Source organism: Ovis aries, chromosome 23 (genome assembly GCF_016772045.2).
Source record: "Ovis aries strain OAR_USU_Benz2616 breed Rambouillet chromosome 23, ARS-UI_Ramb_v3.0, whole genome shotgun sequence".
In the NCBI taxonomy this organism is placed as follows: Eukaryota; Metazoa; Chordata; class Mammalia; order Artiodactyla; family Bovidae; genus Ovis; species Ovis aries.
In genome coordinates, this window is record NC_056076.1 from 20,749,050 (window position 1) to 20,771,240 (window position 22,191).

Consider the following 22,191-nt stretch of genomic DNA (forward strand, 5'->3'; position numbering starts at 1 on the left):
CAACTGAGCTAACAGGGAAACCTAAATAAAAGCTGAAAAACCTTCAGTTAGGAATAACATTTCTGTGGAACTGGCCAGAACAGGCTTGCTTATTGGTAAAATTAGAAAAAAAAAAAAAAAAGTTAATTTCCCACATTGGCTCTTTACAGCAGAGGCCAACCATCAAACAGTTACATTTCCAATGTTACTGTAGTTGATCCAGTACCCTAACTTAGAGACTTTTCAGAGGTGAAGAGAGTGCTGTTAATAATTCCACTGGGACCCCCGCATACATGGGGACCATCCTAGATAAGGATGGTCCCAAAGTTGGGCTTGGAATTTCCAGGAAGAATTCAGGTTTTCTGAGGGTGCTGTTAAACAAAATAACATTCCCTTATGATCTGAATTCACATAAAGGGTAGGAAGATTTTCTTCCCTTCTCTGGAGAATAAAACAGAGGTGGGGGGGTGAAGTCAACGTGGAGAATGATGGTGGGAGCAATGCCCCCCTCATTGGTGCTTTATTTTTCACTTTAAATCAATGGTTCATAGCTTTGGTTGAGTCCCGGGAGAGCCTTTCAAAATAACTCAGGCTGGGGCTTACCCCAGACAAAATAAATCATCTCTGAATTTTCTTAAAAAGTCACTACTTGTAGCTTATGAAATGGTTTGAAAGTTCAAGGTAAATAAAGTCAAACAAATGTCTCCAAATCCATTCCAGAGGCCCCTCCCCAAAGGAAAGCAATGAACTCAGGTGAGTAAGACAGCTATGAGTCCCCAAAGGTCAAGCCAGGTCCCTTCTTCCTTCCGGGCCCCTCTTCGGCCCCACATCTTCCGTGGTCTGTCTGGATCCGGGGATGTAAAAGCTGCCCTTTGGAAGGAAGAGGGACTTGGCTGCCCTAGATGAGACATACAGCTTGGAAGGCCACTTCCTGGGGCTTCAACTCGGGTCCTTTCAACCGTCTCTTATGTGGAAGGAATGATGCTAAAGCTGAAACTCCAGTACTTTGGCCACCTCATGCAAAGAGTTGACTCATTGGAAAAGACTCTGATGCTGGGAGGGATTGGGGGCAGGAGGAGAAGGGGCTGACAGAGGATGAGATGGCTGGATGGCATCACTGACTCGATGGACGTGAATCTGAGTGAACTCCGGAGTTGGTGATGGACATGGAGGCCTGGCGTGCTGCGATTCATCGGGTTGCAAAGAGTCGGACACGACTGAGCGACTGAACTGAACTGAATTGATGCCATTCTCCACATCTTAGACCAGCAGCAAAAACAAAATACGATCAAATGTAATACAAAATTTCTGTCTTTCTCCACAACACATAATTCAAGCTATCTGATTAGAAAGTTATACATATAGTCTCCAGGCAAGAATACTGGAGTGGGTAGCCATTCCCTTCTCCAGGGGATCTTTACCACCCAGGGATCGAACCCACATCTCCTGCACTGCAGGCAGATTTTTTTACTGTTTGAGCCACCAGGGAAGCCCATATGTATATATAAATATGTACATATATATGTATATATGTATATTACCTGCTGAAAGAGAAAAGTAGATCCAGTTCTAGAAGCTATTTGGAAAGGAAATCACAAAGCACATCTCTCTGTTCTTATCGTCTCCATGAGGTGGTCACCCCAGCCTTGGATCTGGCACATGAATCCCTAGGGGATGCCTCAGATGGTCACCACCGTGCCCTGCAACACTGGTCTGGTGTTAAGTTTTCTGATGGAAAGTACAACTGATTCCCTTTGCTCTGTGCTGCCCCGTGAAGCATATTTTATTGTTGATGCACTCTATTGTTCTTAATGGAAAACTTCTCATGAGCCAGAATTTGGAAGTAGCCATTTACAGCTGAGTTTTATGAACATCATAGTCAAGAATTAGAACCAAATGTAAAGCTGGTTATAGCTGTACAAGTCCACATAACAGATTCCACTCTCCATTTTGCATCCTCACCATTTGTAACATTTATAAATAGTCTCTGCTCACATTTTCTAGCCATCCCCTCCCCAAAATGGGCTCCTGGGTCCCACTGCAGAACATTCTGGAACCAGGTAAATTTTCAACATGCTACTTTCCTCTTATGCTCTCACTCTGTAAAAACCAGGTGAGCCTTTGTAGCTGGGCAATACAGGTTTTTAAGAGGTCACCACCTACTTCACAAAAGAGCTGAACTCTGGGCCACTGAGAGGGTGCCAACCAGGCTCCTGTCACTGATCACAAGTAGGATCAAGAGAAGTGGGGGAGGTGAACCTGTTTGGGGTCTTCTCAAGGAAGCTTTTCACTTTGTCATTTCTTTAGTAAAAAATGAAGTCAGAAGTGCCTTCATTGCCAACTGGGACTCTTTAATTCCTCACCCCCTCAACCCCAAGTTAACAGCCAGCAATCTCTGAGGCTAAGGAGCAACCAGGACAAGCCCGGAGGGTTCAGGCAGCCAGAGGGGCTCACGTGGGAAGGAGTGGGATGAAGGAGATGGGCCAACCAGATCAGCGGGAGCGAGGGCACGTCCTGGGTGATCCAACTGCTGCTTTAACCGCGCCAGCCTTCTCCCAAATGGCAGGTCTGATGGTAAGAGTGGAAGGGGCCACGGGGGTGGCTCATCACCACACGTGGCCAGTCCTGGAAGTCAGGACACAGAGACACGGAGCGCAATAGCACTTCTCGTGGCGTTGTTTTCTAGAGAGAACAAGAGGGTTCTACTTCCTGCTGGGAGAAAGGACTGCCTGGCATGGTTTTCTCTTTTGGATCTTGGCAGTTGGATTTGCAAACAGGAAAAAGCTGGAATTCTGACTTGGGGGTGGGGTGGGGCTGGAAATGGTTCAGATTCACATCCTTGTTGGAACTGAGCAGACACCAACTCAAGGGTAAAGGCCAACTCGGGAAGAGCAGCAGGTAGTTCCAGACCCATCTCCCCCACCCCACCCCCGACCCCAGTACAGGTTTTAACAGGAAGTCGACCTTTTAGAGCTCCCGGCCTAGCCTTTCAGCATCACACATGGTGACAGGCACAAACTCCATCCTCAGGTCCTTCTCGAAAGGATACTCCTGTCCTGAGAAGGCTTGCACACACTGTCTGATTCTAAATCGGAGCCTGGCCAGCGGATCAAGGAGCCCAACTCAGACAGTTTATACTCACCCAAAACGATGCTAAACGGAGCAACCCATAGAGCTGAAATTAATTTGCAATAGTAAGTTCTGACATATTTACTCTAAACTATCCTTTGAAAAGTGTTTTCTCTTACTTCAGGGCCCTGAGAAGACAGTCTTAAACCTGTTTTAAAACTGAAATATACCCAGGATCACAAAGAGTTATTTTTTTAGATCAGTTCTCTAAGATAGGTAAAGGAGACCCTAATAAGGCAGTGAATCATCAGAAATAAAATCTGTGATCCAGTATCACACAGCCTTTTCTCAGTGCTCTTCAGTCATGACTTTACCTTTGATGCCCAGTAACTTCACATACAAAGCTCTTCATTTATAAAAGTAGATAGGACATCTCTGTTAAAGACACTACACCAGCAATGCCCTCCGGGTTCTCAAACATCTATGAGAAATAAGAAATCTAGACACACGTATAATGTCTACAGCATGCTAACTAGATGGCTGTACAGAAGCATCCAGATAGTGGTAGAAAACTGACTCAGCCAGGGGATTAGCTGAAGAAATGTCTCATAGCCTACCGTCTTACAGCTGAGGTTCAAACCACTATCAACCATAAACAATGTGAATACACACATCCACAGGAAGAAGCCAGTGTGTTTGACAAATTAGCTAGTCTACTTTGCTCTAGTGAATGTCAACATTTGCCGTCAGGCTATGCTAACAATCCCTGGGTAAACACTGTTTGTTTTTTTTTTTTCCCTCCAGGTTATTAGGTTCTTAGAAAGCTACTTGCCTATCAGTGTTAATACGTTGCTAGCTTTGTTAGCAACAAAAGGTCCCTCCCTCATTTAGCTCACACCTAATGTGTGACACAGGGTACTGGATGAAAAGTCAGATTTTTATACCAACTGCCTTTTGAAGCAATTAGCAAGAGCAACACGAAGGGCATTTTATGTATAACAAGATTCTCCGTTCTACCCAACATCTATAAGTAACCCAGCAAGTGAAGAGGCATGCTGGATGCAAGCGATACCTTGGAGACGGACAGTTCCTTCGATTTAGACTCAAACAGGTGCTCCAGCTTGGAGGTGTCCACCTTAATGGGTTCCAGTTTCGACCACAGGAATTCTCTGCAGCGGCCATTGTTCTTACACGGCCACTCAAAAGGCCGGACTTCGTTCCAGAACAGACGGATGGTCTTCTTTTTCTTGGTGAATGCTGGCTGACCCCTGGGTACCTGGGGCCACCCTAAGCCCTGAGGAGCGTTGAATACTGGAGGGGGAGCCAATAAATTACCGGGGACTGGAGGGGGAGGCACGCTGTCCAGCAGGGGTGGAGGGGGTGGGGGCGGCAGACCCAGAAAGGTGGGTGGGGGCGGGGGAGGTGGCCCTGGGGCCTCCGGGTGACCCAGGTCCACGTCCAGGACATCAATGTCATCCTCCTCACCCAGGTCAGTGAAATCCATGTCCTGGATTCTGAGCTCCCTGGGATTGGCCATGAGCTGGTCCCAGATGTAGTCGGATTCCGTCTTGGGCTGAGCTGATGTCTTCTCTGCGACCTTGTCATTGGGCTCCGCGTCAGGGGAGATGGACCCCCTCCCTAGGTCCCCACTGTTGAATTTCTCCGCGAAGGCTTTCACACTGCCCCGGTTGTCCAGACAGCCAACGTCCACCCTCTTGACGCTCTCATCCTGGGCCAGGGAACTGGCCTGCAGGGTGGATATCCGGCTAGCCAGGCTGGCTACCGCCTCTGCCCCCTGTGCGGTCCTCGCAGCCTCGCCCTCCCCCTTCTCCTCGTCATCCGCGGGCTTTCTGTTATGGGCATACAGCATGTCCAGCATGAACCGTTTGCTGGTGAGGATGTCGCCACACTGCTCATTTACACCGGCATCCTGAACACCCGCGGACCACAAACCTGAAAGTACACAGGAGAAAAAAATGAGAACATCACACCAGTCTCGATGCCATGAAAGAACCAACCAGGCAACCCGTGGGCATTTCACACAGGAGGAATCAGGAAGACCCAGAAATAAAGCAGTGGAAGGTCACGGTTGACAAGATGCTCTTGATCAGAAAGAGATGCTGCGTCACAGGGCCAATGGCCCACTCTAGGGACCCAACACTATCGTAGGTGTGACACGGCTTGTGGCTCTGGCCTAAGCTCGTGGGAAAAAATTGCCCCGCCTTTTCTGCCCACCCATGATAGCTGGTCAGGGCCCACTCAGGGCAACTGCTCTAACTACACACAGGGAGTCAAGGAAATGCCCTCTCACCCACGGCAGGTACTGGAAAGGCTGCAGAATTACTCCTTTTCCCCCCGACTCCACCTCTGCACCAGTGAAGCCAAACTGCCTGGAGAAACGCACAGACTGTACCACTGGTCATACGGCCACCAGTCTTCAGGAGGCCCTTAATGCTGCCTGGTGGCCCCATCCACGACCTCTCTTAGATGGCTTTCCATACACCTCCTCTTTCCTCTAGGCTCCCCTACTCAACTCATCCTCTGTAAGCATTGCCTTGCTTTCTGTTTCAAAAACTATTTAACAGGCAAAGTCGGAGCTCTTCCAGGGCCTCCATTCTGCCTCCACTCATCCACCTGCACCTGAACACTGATCACGTCTGTCCTGTGACCACTGACCCCCTGTCCTCTTAGTGGGACTCATGTGCTCCCATGATTCTCCATCCTGCGTCTCCCATGCTCCTCCCACTAGATCTTCCTACTGGTATATAAACACAGTATAATTTTACCTGTTAAGTGAAACCAAAAAACCTCACTTGATTCTACTTATCCCTCCAGCTATAATCCAAATTTTCTCCTTTCTTTTAAAGTAAAGCTGGGGCAGGGGAGGGAGAGTTAGGGAGTTTGGGAAGGTCACACACACACTGCTATATTCAAAATGGATAACCAACAAGGACCTATTATAGAGCACATGCAACGCTACTCAAACTTACGTGCCAGCCTGGATGGGAGGGGAGCTGGGGGGAGAATGGACACATGTACACGTGTGGCTGAGTCCCTTTGAGGCTCACCTGAGACTACCACGATGTTGTTCATCGGCTATAACCCAATACAAAATAAAAATTTGAAAGAAACAAACAAAAATTAAAGCTGCTTATAAGAGTTGTTTTGCTGTTTCCAATTTCTCTCTTTATTCTCTCTTGAACCCAGTCTAATGAAGTTTCTGCTCTGTTTCAGAGATGCTCCTTTCTGGGTGACCCATGACCTTCCTGTCGCAGCTGTTACGCTCTCACCCTTGACCCTCCTCCTTCACTTCCGGACGCTGTACTCAGCTGGTTTGCTGCCTTCTCTTTGGCTGCTCCTGGTCGGTCTCCTGTGTTGGTTCCTCCTTATCTTTAACCTTTAAGAGTCTGTGGACCTCTTCTCTCCATCTACACTCCCTTTCCTAGCCTTCATCTCATCCAGTCTCAGGCCTTTAAATGCCATCTTCTGCCCCCAGTCCCACTCACCCAACCTGCTTCTCCTGCAGTCATTTCTAGTCTCAGTGTGGCCACTCCATCCATCCTTCACCCATCCAATGTAATTGCTGCCAATTCCAAAAGCCTCAGAGTCATCCTCGACGTTTTTTGTTTTACTTTACAATACTTTATTGGTCTTGCCATACATCAACATGAACCTACCACGGGTGTACACTGCTCTTTCATCCCACACAACAGAGTCCTGTTAGTTTAATCTTCACGTTGCATCCAGAATCCAATCACTTTTCTCATCACTACTCCTGCCACAACCCCAGTCTGAACTAGCGAGGTTGCTTGCCAACAGGGGAGCATCCAGCTGATCTCAGCTTCCACGCTTGTCCCTCTACAGTGAACCCCACAGCCACGTGACGTGTTGCAATGTCCCACTTACCTTTCTGCTCTAAGTCTGCCAATGGTGCCACATTTCACTGGGACAAAAAGCCGGTGACCTGTCAGTGTTCACAAGCCATGCGTGATCCCACCTTAATTTTTTTTTCTGCCTCTCCTACCACCACCTCCGCCACTGCTGCCACCCCAGATATACACACAGGAACCTCTTCAGTAACAGCACTGACCTGACATTCCTAGAACTCACCAGGCGTTACGTCATCCAGCCTCAGGACCTTTGCCTCTCCTGGGGCAACCCCAGTTAATCACACAATTTGCTTCTCAACTTCCTTTCCGTTTTAGCTCAAATAGTGTCTTCCCAGTGAAATCTTCCCTGACCACCTTATTTAAAATTGTGCACGCCTCCCTCTCGTCCACAGCTCATCATCTTTTCCTGCTTTATTTTCTACCCAAGCACATCTTACTGTCTGATCTTCCACGCATTTTCCTCTTTGAGTTTATTGCTGCCTTTGTCCCATTATTGGAATGATTATAATTATTTGTTAAATTGTGTTCTTCCTTGGAATGTAAACTCTACAAGAGCAGGGATTTGGGTCTGTTTTGTTCCCTGTTGTATCCCCAGCATCTAGGATGAGTGGATGAATGGATAAATGGTCAGGGACGTCAGTCCTCCGAGTTTGCTTCCTGAGGTCCAGCAGGGCTGGGCAGTGGGCACTTCAGGCTGTGCATTCCATCAGATATCCAAGGGCCTCTGTGGCTGCTCATTTGGGGAGGGAGCAAGAGACCTAGGCTGAGGATGTGAGCAGCATGAGCTTTTTCTCTACCAAAGAGCTGGATCAGACAGGCTGGGGAAGGACACTGGCCTCTCTCCTGTGGCTGTGCCTTCATCTTTGATGAGGCATTTACTGGGGAAAGCCAAAGGCCCTCAATGCTCTGATTTTTCCACTGTAGTTTTGGCCTCTGTGCTCTGCTCAACAGTGGCCTAAGCTCACCAAGCGCCCAACACCAGAACAAGGAGGTCTTGAGTCCTCTTGGAGACTGGCTTCACAAACAAAATACATTTTGACGATAACCACCATCAAAGAGATAGGAGGTGGCATTTGAGGACACGATGGAGAAATCACTACAGCTGCTCAAACAATCCCGTAAATAGGGAGACTGCTTTGATGCCAGGAAGTTGTGGCAGATAAAGTGACTGAGTCTCTCTCAACAGACCGCCTCACTCTCTCCATTTATTGGGAAATGTTGACAATTTCTTATTTTGGCAACAAGGCAAAGAGCATAATCAGGTAACATTTTAAATGCTGGCTTTCAAGTTTACTTTCTTCATTCATTTATGTCTTTTATAAAATCATTACGTAGGGTGCCTCTTTGTCCCTAGCAATTTCCTTCGCTCTGAAGTGTACTTCATCTGATATTAACATAGCTATTAATATGGCTTTTCTTTGATTAATGTTGGCATGACATCTTTTCCCAGCTTTTAACTTTCCATCTGCCCATGTCATTACATTTGATATGAGTGTTGTCTATGATAGCATGTAGTTGATTGGTGTTTTCATCCACTCTTCAAATCTCTTTTACTCGCTGTGTTAGGACTTAAGCGTGCCGTTTTTTTTGTTTGTTTGTTTGATCCTTGTTTCAGTGTCTATTCCTCCGTTCTTGGTCTTGGGTAGATTGCTTGAACATTTTTTAGAATTTCAGTGTGACTTCTTTTATAGTGTTTTTGATTACTTCTTGTAATTTTCCTAGTAGTTGCTCTAGGTATTACAGTATACACATTCACTTATTTAGTCTATTGGTATTGGGCTTCCCTGGTGTCTCAGTGGTAAAGGATTCACCTGTTAATGCAGGAGATGCAGTTTTGAGCCCTGGAGATCCCCTGGAGAAGGAAACGGCAACCCACTCCAATATTATTGCCTGGGAGTCCCATGGACAAAGGAGCCTGGTGGGCTACAGTCCACTGAGTGACAAAGAGTCGGACATGACTCAGTGACTAAACAAAAACAAACTGATGTTTTACTGCTTTGAAGTGCAGAAACCTTACTTCCATTTAGATCCGTTTACCCTCCCAGTTTTGAAAATACAGCTGTCTTAAGTATTTCCTCTACATATGCTGAACACCATAAAGTAATGTTTGCTTCAACCATCGAATATGATTTAAGAAGCACATGGGTAAAAATATAGCATTTTTATCTACCCCTATTTTTACCCATTCTGTTTTTTGTTTTCTTGCTGGAGTCCCAAGTCATCTTCTATCATCATTTCCTTTCTGTTCAGAAAACTTCCTTCAGCCATTCTTCAAGGGGAGGTCACTCGTGACAAACGCTCTTGGTTGTTCTTTACTGAGAATGCTTTTATTTCCCCTGCATTGTTAAAGGCCACTTTTACTGTACATGTAATTCACCATTGACAGTTATGGTCTTTCAGTGCTTGACAGATGCTGTCCCCCTTTCTGCAGGCCTCCGTGATCCAGGCAAGATATCTGCTATCCTCTGAACTGCTGCTCTTCTATAGGTATCACATCATTTTTTTGGTCTTAAAAAATTATTGGCTTTTAGTTATCATAAATTTGATTATCATTTGTCTTGGTGTCGATTTCTTTGGATTTATCCTTGTTAGGATTTGCTCAGCTTAAATCTGTAGGCTTATGCCTTTTGCAAAACTTGGGAAAATCTCAGCCATTATTTCCTCAAACATCTTTCCACACCGCATTCTCTCTCCTCTTCTTAGACCTAGATGAAATGAAGGTCAGTTTTACTGACATAGTCCCATAGGTCCCTGAGGCTCCTTCCATTTTTAGTCTATTTTTTCTCTGCTATTCAGATTTGGTAATTTCCACTGATCTGTTTTCAAATACACTGATTATTTCCTTTATTGTTTCTAATCAAATATAAAGTATGTCAAATACTTTACTTCAGCTTGCATTTTCCAGCTGTATAATTTTCCTTTGGTTCTTTTTTTTTTAAATTTCTCTGCTAAGACTTTTTAAATGTATTTCTTGAGAGTTTGTAACTGTTCTCTAAAGCATTATTATGATGACTGCTTTAAAACTTTTGACAGATCATCCCAGCACCTGTCAAAGGTTTTAAAGCAGTCACCATAATAATGGCATCTCTGGATGGTCTTTTTCCATTCAAGATGTCAATGCCCTGCTTCTTGATATGATGAGTGATTTCTGATTATATCCTGGATGTGTTGGGTATTATGGGATAGACTTTGGGTCATATTTAACCTTCTCTTTTAGCAGATACTCACCCTTTCAGGGTATAGCTTATAGGTTTTGGTGCACATATATGTTCAGATCCCTGCTGGGTCCCACTGTCATCAGGAAGAAGGCTGACTCACTCCCTCAATGTAGATGGGCTGAAGCCCCTTGACCCCAGCAGCATCTTCCCAGTGGACGTGAAGCATTGACTCCCATTGGCTCACTGTCTCCAAGTGAAGTGAAGGCTCGGTTTTCCACCAGTCCCCACCAATGGCTAGTCCCACCTCCAACCACATCATTCTACCTTGTTTATGCTGGGTGGGGACGGAGGCTTGGCTCCCCCTGGGCCCTCACTGGCACTGAGGACAAGGAGAGTGGTGGTGGGAAGACAGAGAAGGCTATTAGTCTTTCTGCCAGGTCTTCATTAAGTGTGGTCCTACTGTGGTCCAGGTGAAGGCTCAGATCCCCACAGGACCCCACTGACTCGACCCTGTTGGAAGAATTGAGATCCACTTGCTTCCCCGTGCAGGGGATAGACTATGAACTCCCCGTTAGGCCAACAGTATCCCAGCAGGGGAATGGAGAGCAATCTGCTTCTACTGGGCAGGCGACAGAAGACTGGTTCCCTTCTGAGTCTCGCTGACACTACAGGGTTGAGGGAAGGGAGGGAACTGGAGAGCCGTCACCTGTTTCCATATGGGTGTATACAGAAGACTTGCCTCCTTTTCCGTCTTACTGAAACCACTGGATTGGAAGAGAGCTGTGACAGTGGCATAGTTTCCATTAGACCTTGTTTGGGATAGAGCACTTATTAAGAGCAGCACAGATTTTCTGTTCTGTTAGGCATCACCTTTCCTCATCCTTTGGTTAAGGGAATCAGCTTTCCTTGAAGCTTCACTGCTGTGCTGTTCAAGTCAAAAGACTCCTAGGCAGTCTGCCTCCTTCTTTTCACCTTTTAGCGTCCTTCTATGATTGGCTGTTCTATTATATCCAGGGTGTTGATACTTTAGTTGTAAGAGGGAGGAACTGGGAGTAATGGGGCTTCTCCATCTTAGCCTGATGCTTCTTCATTCATCGGTGGCTTTATGAGCCCCTATTATGTTCCGGGTCCCCAGCTAGGAAGTAAGGACTCACAATGAACAAGACAGACAACCCCATCCTCACTGCATTCAAGTAGAGACAAAACACGATTTTGGAAGTAACTACAGCAAAGTGTAATCTATGCAACGATAAAGCCTCTCATTCTAATGCCAGGGAGTACAACACCAAAAACAAAGAAAAATAAGACCACACACTTGCAGTAAGTTGAATCTCTTTCAAGCTCTACAAATTCATTCTCAACTAATAGCTACAACCATTAGAAAAAGATGAGGAATCACTTTGATTGCCTTTGTGATTTGTTTGAGAAGATTCTGAAAAGCAAGAGCTCTGAGGACAGAGCTTCCCTGATTCCTGGTTGCTGATGGTGGCTGTGAGCAGTGGGATATTTTAAGAACCAATGAGCTACAACAAATAAACATGGTCACATCCCTTAACAGCACCAGACTGAAGCAGAAAAGCCACTGCAAGGCTCCAATCCCTGGACACTACCAGCTTTTGGTAGGAAGTCAATGGTTCTTCACTGGGAGTAGAGTCTCCATTTTTGGAAAGTTGTCCTTATTTGGAAGGATATTGGGCAATCTGATCCAAGAAAGTTCTTTGCCCTGGCTTATTTTTACTAATCCAACTTGTTGATATGTTTTAGGCTTGTTAAACCTAGTTAAGATGAATAATCCTAAAAGCTACTCATAATGCAATAAAACATGATTTAAGGTCAGACTGATCAACACGACTTACCCAACATTCTGTACGATGACCAAAATTACATTAAATGTGAATAACAGCAAGTAAAATCTGAGAGAATAACTATAATCTGACTTTGAAAGAAATTCAGTATCAATATATGTAATCCTTTTAGCACCCACATATTCAACCAGACATAAGATTTTCAATGCAATGATTCCTAAGACATAAACAAAGTCTTCAAAGCCTTTTCCTTTTCATTGAGACTATATATATATATGCTGCTAAGTCACTTCAGTCGTGTTCGACTCTGTGTGACCCCATAGACGGCAGCCCACCAGGCTCCCCACCGTCCGTGGGATTCTCCAGGCAAGAACACTGGAGTGGGTTACCATTGCCTTCTCCAATGCATGAAAGTGAAAAGTGAAAGTGAAGTTGCTCAGTTGTGTCCAACTCTTAGCGACCCCATGGACTGCAGCCTTCCAGGCTCCTCCATCCATGGGATTTTCCAGGCAAGAGTACTGGAGTGGGGTGTCATTGCCTTCTCCGAGATATATATATATATAATTAAATATAATTATATAATTGTGAAAACTGAAGTATTAGACTAAGCCACTATCTGACAGGCCTCCTGAATGAATTATGGCTTCATTCATTCATTCGATCTTTGTTCACTTGTCCAGGCTTCAGGGAGACTGTATTCTTAATCTGTGAACTAACACACCATGCACGGGTCCTGGCACTGACTGGCAGTCCCTTGTGGAGCCTTCATGCTGCCTTCTGGGCCTAAGATGTAGGGTCCTTGAATCTGTGTCACTGTGTAACTTAATGAAGGCTGCCCCATAAGGCATGTCTCCACAGGTAAGGAGTGTCTGTCAAGAGAGGTAGCTTCCTGACACTGCACACAAGTCATGAGTCGGAACACCAACTCCATGGTGTCACACATGAATCATAATTCAAGTGATGGGGGTGGGAGGGGACATATGTATATCTATGGCTGATTCACACTGTTGTACGGCAGAAACCATCACAATATTGTAAAACAATTCTCCTCCAATTAAAAATTTAAAAAATCATTCAAATGATTATTTGAATCACTTACAATTTCTAGAACCCTCTGTGGCACCCTCCCCAAGTCTCTAATGAGAACTAACATTCCATTTGGTCCCTAAACATAAAGCCACCATCAAACAGGTGAAACTGAATGACCATCAGGCATAATACCAAAAAGGTACGATTCTATAAGAAAAAGCACGTACTTAATATGGAAGAAAACTGAGGTCCTAAGTATACTGTAGAAAATTACCTAAATTATGTACATTCCAGCAGAGCCCATCAAACTGACCTCAGCATGCTACGAACTGGCCCTTTTTAAAAGTACTCATACAATTCACTCTACCAAAGTTGCTCTGGTCTGGAATTTAGTCACAATGGCTCAACATACTTCAGTTCAGTCGCTCAGTTGTGTCCAACTCCTTGCGACCCCGTGAATCACAGCAGGCCAGGCCTCCCTGTCCATCACCAACTCCCGGAGTTCACTCAGACTCACGTCCATCGAGTCAGTGATGCCATCCAGCCATCTCATCCTCTGTCGTCCCCTTCTCCTCCTGCCCCCAATCCCTCCCAGCATCAGAGTCTTTTCCAATGAGTCAGCTCTTCACATGAGGTGGCCAAAGTACTGGAGTTTCAGCTTTAGCATCATTCCTTCCAAAAGAAATCCCAGGGCTGATCTCCTTCAGAATGGACTGGTTGGATCTCCTTGCAGTCCAAAGGACTCTCAAGAGTCTTCTCCAACACCACAGTTCAAAAGCATCAACATACTTCACTGAAAAATTAACTCTTTCAAGGGAGCAGATAACAACACAATGTGTCTCTAAATTTAAACCAGAAAACAGCCACACTTACTGTTCACAGTTTAATAGTTAGAAGGAAGCTGAGGAATTTCTCTGCTAGGGCTCATTCCTCAGGAGAAGTCCCTGATGGCCCTTTCCCAGCTGTAAAGTGATGGTGCAGCTGCATGGCAGAGAGAGGGAGCCCATCTGAGGGGCAGGAAGCTGCTGGCTGGCTGAGTGCGGACATGCACCCTCCTCCAGACACGGGGCACCGTCTGGGGAGAGAGCTGGGCCAGCAGGTCAACTGAGCCAGGTGCCCTGCACCGGGTGCCCTGGGTGGGGGGTTCCTTACCCGTGCCCTTGTCCCGGGAGAGCTTGTCCTCCTTGTCCTCCCTCTCCAACGTGCTGCTGGAGGACGAGACGCTGGAGGCCGAGCAGTTGTCACGCTCATTCACCGCCTCATTCTGCCGCTCCTTCTCACTCAGGGAGGCTCGCTCCTCGTGCTCGGGCTCCAGGGCCCGCTCCACCTCGCTCTCGGCTCCCGCGCCAGCAGGGGCTAGCTCCTGGCCGGCCTCATCGGCCACCTGCCCCACCTCTGCCTCCACGTCTGCCTCCGGTTCAGGCCCAGGCTCCCCGGCGCTGGCTGGGGGAGACAACAGCGGAGATTACAGTGAGGACGGGAATTTCGAGGCAATGTTGAGCGAAAGGGAGACCAGATGTGAGGCAGGAAGAATTTGAAAGTGGCCCTGAGACTCCCGTCACCTGGTTATTCAATCAAACTCTGTGGGAAAGGGGATGGCGGCTGGCATTCATGTCTCAAGTTGCTTGACCTTACAATACAGAGATCTCTCAGGTGGGTCTGATCCAACCTGGTGAGCCTTTTAGACACAGAGTGTTTTCTCATTAGTACCAGAAAAGGATGTCAGAGAGATCAGAAGCACACGAAGTATTTGTCCTGACCATGCTGGCTTTAAAGATGGAAGGGCCCATTGACAAGGAATGTGTTGGCCTCTAGAAGCTGAGGATGATTCCTGGCCAATAGCCAACATGGAACAGGGACCTCAGTCCTGCAAGCACGAGGAACTGAATTCTGCCAACAACCTGAAAGACCCTGGAGGTGGACTCTTCCCAGGCCTCCCAATAAGAGCCCCACCAGCCACAGCCTTAACTATGGCCTTGAGATACTCCTGGCCAAGAACCCAGTTAGCCAGGCTGGGTTTCTGACTCATGGGAACCGTGAAATAATAAACGGGTGCTGTTTTGAACAGCTATGTTTGTGGTAACTTGTTACACAGCAACAGCAGACGGATACATGAGCCTTTTGCTTCTTCAGGGAAAGAGGAAATAAGTTCATGGTGAATCAAGCTGATTAGCAAAGAGCAGTCTGATGTTAAGTTATCAGTTGATATAAAATATATCCAGTTGACATAAATAAATATTCACTGGGTAATTCTACTTGTTTTTTTTTTGGCTGAGCTGTGTGGCATGTGGGGTCTCAGCTCCCTGATTAGGGATAGAACCCATGCCCCTGCAGGTGGGAGCATCCAGTCTTAACTACTGGACCGCCAGGGGGGTCCCAGTCGGAGCTTTTATCAGTGACTAAACCAGTGAGGCCTGTCACCCTTTGCTTGAGTTATGCCTGCTCATAATGTGATGTTTGCTTCCCTGGTGGCTCAAACAGGAAAGAATCCGATTGCAATGCAGGAAATGTGGGTTTGATTCCTGGTTCAGGAAGATCCCCTGGATAAGGGAATGGCTACCCACTATAGTGGAATTCTCACCTGGAGAATTCCATGGACAGAGGAGCCTGGCGGGCTACAGTCCATGGGCTCACAGAGTCGGACACGATTGAGCAACTAACACTTTTACTTTTTCACTTTCAATGTGACGTTAGTCCATACACTTGGAAGCTATCTATAAGAATCGCCCACAGGCAAATAACTCTGTAAACCTATCAAGGCTGGAGATTTGTGGCTCAGGTTCCATGGATGTCATCCCCTAGAAGCCAGGAAATGACATAGGCTGCCATATGCATATTTTTACTGAGTAACCCTCTCAGCTGTGAGCTGTGGATGGATAGCAAAATGATTGGGGATATATATATATATATATATATAATATATATATATATATATAGTCTTCCATGAAGGCCAGGTGAGGAGCAGTCACTCCTGAGGGCTGGGCAGAGCCACATGGCTGGAATCCTGGCAGTACCACCAACAGCACGTGTTTTGAGTCTACACACAAACTGCTCGAAGCAATGCAGAGATTCAGGCAGGGTCTGTGCATGGGAGAAGTGGGAGGGGCCTGCCCAGACACCTAAGAACAGGCAGATGATGGGGGGGTGGGGGCTCTCTCTTTGTGGGGACAACCTGCCAGCTCAGGTGAGCGGGGATGGCTAAAACAGGGCACCCAGCGCAGCCCCCCAGCAAACCAGGCAGTGGCATTACTACGCAAGAGAAAAGCTCAGGCCTCGCTGGGCAGGGGGCCCAGCTGCCCTTCAGCATCCCAGCAAGAAGCCATTCTGCCAGGCCTCACTGGGTCCAGAACCCCCACCCCTCATCTGCTCTCAGGCTGTCTTCCCTGGAGAATGAGTCTGGGAACTGGAGAGGGAGGCAGTAGAGAGATGAGATGCCAGCCTCTCCTTATGTGCTGGGTAACTTCCAGCCACCCCAGGGAAGTGATCTTCTTCCCAAAACTTCCCCAGGGCCTTTTAGGTGGGAACTGGATGTACAGCACGAAGGGACTTCTGCCCACCTCCTCCTCCCCGGGCTTGATGACACATTGCAAGCCTTCTGCTGGGGACTCCAGCCTAGGGACAGGCACCAGCTTCCTGGGAGAATGGAGGAGATGAGGGTGAGGTGGCAGAGGTCCTCTGCAGTCTGTGGGGTGTCCCTCTGGGGTGTCCCCAGGAGGGCTGGTTTTGGAAGCCCCATCTGGTCATGTGAGAGCAGCTTCCAGACTGAGACGCACTGGCTGGCAGCAGCAGGGAGAAACTGAAGGGCATACAGCTGTGAGCCTGTGTGCCCGAGAATGGGTATGTCGAGTGTTTTTCCTTAAAAGCAAAAACTGAGCTGGGTACAGGGAGAGAGTGAACAGACCTTTGAGAAAAATTCCCTCCGGTGTTAAAGGACTCTGTATGGTAACTGCCTTTTCATCTGATAATAGAGTATTTAGCAAAGAGATACACAACTCCCCTCATTTTACCAGCACAGCAAAAGCATAGTTTTAGCAACAGCAGTGTCATCGTTGGGTTGACAGAGAGCATATGTTCTTACACACATTTACTTCAGAATAGCCACATCAAAATGAAAATGTGTTTCCAACAGCCTAGCATGTGGCATGCATTTAAGTTTGAATTGGTGAGCATATGGCGAAAACTGGCGAGGGTGTCTCCGTGGGGCTTTATCACTGACGGGGAGACGGCTGCAGTTGGTTGCCATCAGCCTGTGTCTACTCCCCATCCCCAGCAGACTGGCAGACAGAGCAGGAAGGATCCATCATTTGACGGCTGTCTGGCTCCAGCCTACACACACTCCGCTGTCCCATGTCCTTCCATTTTAAGCGGGGACTCTGGCTCCTGATCAGCCAGGGACTTCAGGGACAAGTGAGGCAAGGGACATGCCAGCTCTAGAAAGCCACACACCCTGGGGAATAAACAGTGTACTTTCATCCCGCTCTGTTCAGGCCTTACTTCCTGGAGCAGACATTTAAATGCGTGACCTGACCACTGGGGTGCTGTCTCTCTTTCATCGCTGCTGGGGTGACCGTCGTCTCCAAAACTACGTCCTGACCAGAATGCAGGCTCAGTGTCCATAAGGCCTCACTGCAAATCTGCAGTGTGTGATGCTATGCTATTGACGAACCAATTAAAGAACATTCACACACAGTCCATCAAGCCAAACCACCAAAGACGGAGAAGGGAGGGGACAGGGGGCATACACCTGGGCTGCTCACTCCTGACACCTTCTGCACAGAATACACCAGGTGACAGGCGTGTCCAGGACACAACACATACTCCTGCTTCAGAGGGCTCAGCACCGGGCTGGTGACAGGCCATAAAATCGCATCGAGGGGTCACGGTGGTATGGGGCCAGGCAGCCAAGTGAGGGATCTGAGAACCGAGTAAGAAGTCCCTGGACAAGATGCACAGCTGAGTCCTCCTTGAGCTGCATTAATCAAGCCCAGGAACAACGAGGCACAAGTAACCTGGGGGACAAGACTCTGCGCTCCTTTCACGTCCAAGGGCCCCCAGTGTGGTCTTGGGACCGCTACCTGCTCAGAAAGTTCTCATGGACACTTAGAAAACACCCCAAAAGTAAACACTGAACTCCAGAACATTCCTGCTCCCCTTCGCTTTCTCTTTGTCTGCACCTTTATTACCAACGGAGAAGGCAATGGCACCCCACTCCAGTACTCTTGCCTGGAGAATCCCACGGATGGAGGAGGCTGGTAGGCTGCAGTCCATGGGGTCACTAGGAGTCGGACACGACTGAGCAACTTCTCTTTCACTTTTCACTTTCATGCATTGGAGAAGGAAATGGCAACCCACTCCAGTGTTCTTGCCTAGAGAATCCCAGGGACAGGGGAACCTGGTGGGCTGCTGCCTATGGAGTCGGACATGACTGAAGTGACAGCAGCAGCAGCTATCACCAACAGTCCCCTCCACAAACATACAGCTGTCCCTTTGGAGTCACCACCCCAAGCCACGCCCGCTGCTCTCCCAGTACACTGGGGGAAAGTACCATCCACACTGGCTGAATCCCAGGGAAACAGGAGGAACCATGCAGGCCTGCAGGGAAAGTTCTCAGGGAGCTAAGGCATTTGCCAATACCGAGGGATGAAAATTCCTCACAACATTTCATGGACACCCAGCAACGGTGTCAGTGGTGAGAAGCACACGGACACACAACCCAGATCCAGCACTACAGACCTCGTTCTTATTGTCACGGAGGTTGCAGAGATGCTAAGAGATCCCACACAACACCCGTGACTTCCGTACAGCAAAGGTGGGCAAACCCGACCATCAGAGGACACAGGGAAAACCCCCGCCCCTCAGTTCCCATCAGCCACAATAAACAAATATTTATAAGTGTGATGGATATTCTAAGAGGAAAGGCATGGTGCCCTGGGAGGGTCTGGCAAGGGTTTCTGGCAAAGCCTGGGAAGGGTCCTAAGACCCTGTACTAAAATGGTACTAAGCACAGACTTCAAGGGTGAAAAGGAACTAAAGAGGGAAAACTCAGCATGAGAGTTCTGGGTAGAGGGAGGAGCGTGTGCAGAGACCGGGAGCCCGGGGCAAGCAGGAGGAATGAAAGACGTCTGGGGTTGGGGACCGGGGCGACAAGCCTCGAGGGTGAGTTAGGGACCTGGGGCTTCACACTGCGGGGGCTGATGGGTGCTTAGGAAGAGACGGACCCTGTTCCACGTGACCCAAGAGAACTCCTGAGTATACCCACGTCACAGACAAACCACAGTTCCCGCGGGGATAGCTGAGATGGGCCGGTAGCTTCAGGGGGAGACTCCTAGTCAGTGTGGGGTGAACATTCAGGAAGCAAACCCTGCAGACAAAGAGGCTGAGGAGAAAGAGGTAAATGCCAGCTAGTGGGGCTCAAGAGGAGAAGAAAATGCCTAAAGGGCATCACTGGAAGAACACACGGGCAAGGGATCCCCTGGGTGGGGGGGGGCAGTGTGTTCGTATCCAAGGGGCACGGGAGTGTTGCAGGCCAGTGGCCAGAGCACAAACTGTCTACTAAACCCCAACCTCTCTGTGGGGAAGGGTCTCTCACTGCTCTCAGAAAGCAAGGGTGGAGGGAAACTGCAAAGGCTTAGGTCCAGGTGCCAGACAACCCTTCTCCCCGCGGTGGGTGCAAGCTTGGAAATGAAATGAGGACATGGCAAGAAATGCTTGGCAACACAGAAGGCGTCCAGAGCTGGGATCTGTCTTCCTGGACCACATCCTGAGACAGCAGACTGATGGGATCTTGGCATTGCAAGGACACGCTTAGCAAAGGCCAGAAAAATGCATTTGGCCGGAACCTGCAGTGACCTGATTCAGAGAACTTTAAATTTTAAGGTTGGAGGTGGGGGAGTAGAAGGGAGGAGAAAGGAAAAAAAAAAAACTGTCTAAAGAGATATGGGGGATTTCCCTGGCAGTCCAGTGGTTAAGAATCCACTTTCCAATGCAAAAGATGCATGTTTGATCCCTGGTTAGGGAACTAAGACCCCACATTCTGCGGAGCACCTAAGCCCACACACCACAGCAAAGATCCTGTGTGCTACAACGAAGACCCAACCCAGCCAGTTAAACATTAAAATGAGATATGGTAGGGGATAACATGGGCTTCCCTGCTGGCTCAGGCAGTAAAGGATTCACCTGCAATGAGGGAGACCTGGGTTCGATCCCTGGGTCAGGAAGATCCCCTGGAGGAGGGAATGGTAACCCACTCCAGTATTCTTGCCTGGAGAATTCCATGGACAGAGCAGCCTGGTGGGCTACAGTCCATGGGGTCGCAAAGAATCGGACATGAGTGAGTCTCACAAACACACACACACACACACACACACACACACACACACACACACACACACACACGGGATAATTTACAGAATGTGGACGATACAATAGGAAGGAAGAGATCTACAGTATATTCAAAAGAAGTAACAAGGAACTGGGCTGCTGCCAGCCTGTGGGGAGGGACTCATAAACTGAGCATGAACACTAAAAGGGAGTCTTTATCCAAAGGAAACAGATGTTACAGCAGAGAGGTTGGGAGCCGGGATGAGAACCATCAACCTGAGAACCACAGGGGAAGAGGAAAAACATAACTGTGTTTTTTGAGATAAGAGAAAAGGGTGCTCTAACGACTGGGATATCCTTGATACAGATCACAAAACTGGGCAAGAGAAGAGGAGCAAGCAGGTCTTGAGGATTTCAGGCAGTTCATCCCTGTTTCAAGTCAGCTAGGGCAGACATCAACTCAGACTAGCTAGTTCTTAGCCCCGCACTAACTTCTCATCTGATCTTACCTGACCTCAGGCTCTGCTTGGCCTTAAGTGAATTAAAAACAAAAGCTACCATCTACAGAGTGCCTCTGACACATGGGTGCTGTCCCAGGAAACAGGGGCAAGTCACCCTATTTACTTCTCTTATCAATGATGTGAAGATTAATGTCCCCATGTGAGAAACGAGGAATGGTGTTCAGAGAGGTTAAGTAACTCATCCAGGGCCACACAGCATGCTGGATACTCTTGGCCTGCTCCAAGACCCATTCTCTGTCCTGCTTTGTGCCCTGGGAGGTCAGCCTCTGTAGGGAGGCGCTCCTGTATTTGCTTTCCCTCTCACTTCCAGGTGGATCAGCCCTGGGAGGCACCTGCAATCGCAGGAGGAAGGAGAGGCTGGTGTGTTTATGTTCCTGCTCTTCATGAGGGGCCAGTTGGGCAGAAGATGTCAGGCCAGCATTTCTGTCCTCAGGGCTCCCTTCCCAAGGCTACGGCTCTTACCCAGCCCGAGCTGTTCCCTTAAGCTTTTCCAGGCCTGGAGGCAGAAATGGTGTTGGCAGTTCCCCCCTGCTGCTCGTCTCTGGGCACTTCCGTGCACTCTGAAGGCCCCACTCTGCACCTCTGCACATGGTCCCTTCACAGCCTGCCCGTGGGCCCTTTGAGCACGCGTCACCTACTTCCAACAGACCCTTATGACGAGCAGAGCTGGGATTTGACCTTGGATCGGCCTGATTGAAAAGCCTGGGCTGTTAATCATGATGTTACACTGTGTGGTGGGTGACTTAAGCCATAAAGACAAGCACATAACCATTCCTGAAAAAAAAAAAAACAAACAAAAAGTGGGCACAGAAGTTCCAGCTCTGCTTTCATCAATGCCCCTGACAGCTGAGTCCAGAGCGCCCAACTGGAATCCCCTGTCATGCAATTTCTCTTTGAAGAGATAAACGGCTGGTAGAAAGATCTGAATTTAATAAGTCTTTGGGTGGCTTCAATTGATTTCAGTCTGTGATGGTGTCTTGATGACTTTGCCAGGACTTGGCTTTCTGGCAGGTCTTATGAAACTGAGGGTTGGGCCAGCCAGTTCTATGATAGCTGCTCCAAATGGTGTGGATTCCAGGGACCTCCTCAGTTCAGAGCTAATAACTAACACCATGGACTTTAAACTTGTGGTTTAATCATATAAACGTGAAAAAGGTCCCAAGAGAAAATGCTCACAACTTTGAAAATTCTTTAGATTTTGCCGTTGGTGTTGGGCCAATTCTTTCTAAGCTGTTCACTCAGATTCGCCCTGGAGCCAGATTTCTCAGACTCAGTACTCTGGATATCTGGGGTCAGATACATCTTTGTTGTGGGCAGGGGGGCTGCAGCCTATTGTCCTATGCACTGTCAGATATTCAGCAGCATTCCTGGCTTCTTCCCTCTGGAGACCAATAGCAGCTCCTTCCCAGTTCTGACAACC

The 22,191-nt window shown here is 47.9% G+C and overlaps 1 protein-coding gene across 9 annotated transcripts in view; it reads right to left on the reverse strand.

Moving 5' to 3' along the window:
* FHOD3 (formin homology 2 domain containing 3) overlaps positions 1 to 22,191 on the reverse strand; it is a 528,593-nt gene that overhangs the window by 63,698 nt on the left and 442,704 nt on the right. For all 9 annotated transcript variants that reach the window (XM_042239380.2, XM_027960707.3, XM_042239379.2 and 6 more), the window contains 2 exons: positions 14,083 to 14,373; positions 4,121 to 5,001 (listed from right to left, as the gene is read on the reverse strand). In XM_042239380.2, coding sequence (XP_042095314.1) covers positions 4,121 to 5,001; positions 14,083 to 14,373 — 1,172 coding nt within the window. The remainder of the gene's footprint in view (positions 1 to 4,120; positions 5,002 to 14,082; positions 14,374 to 22,191) is intronic.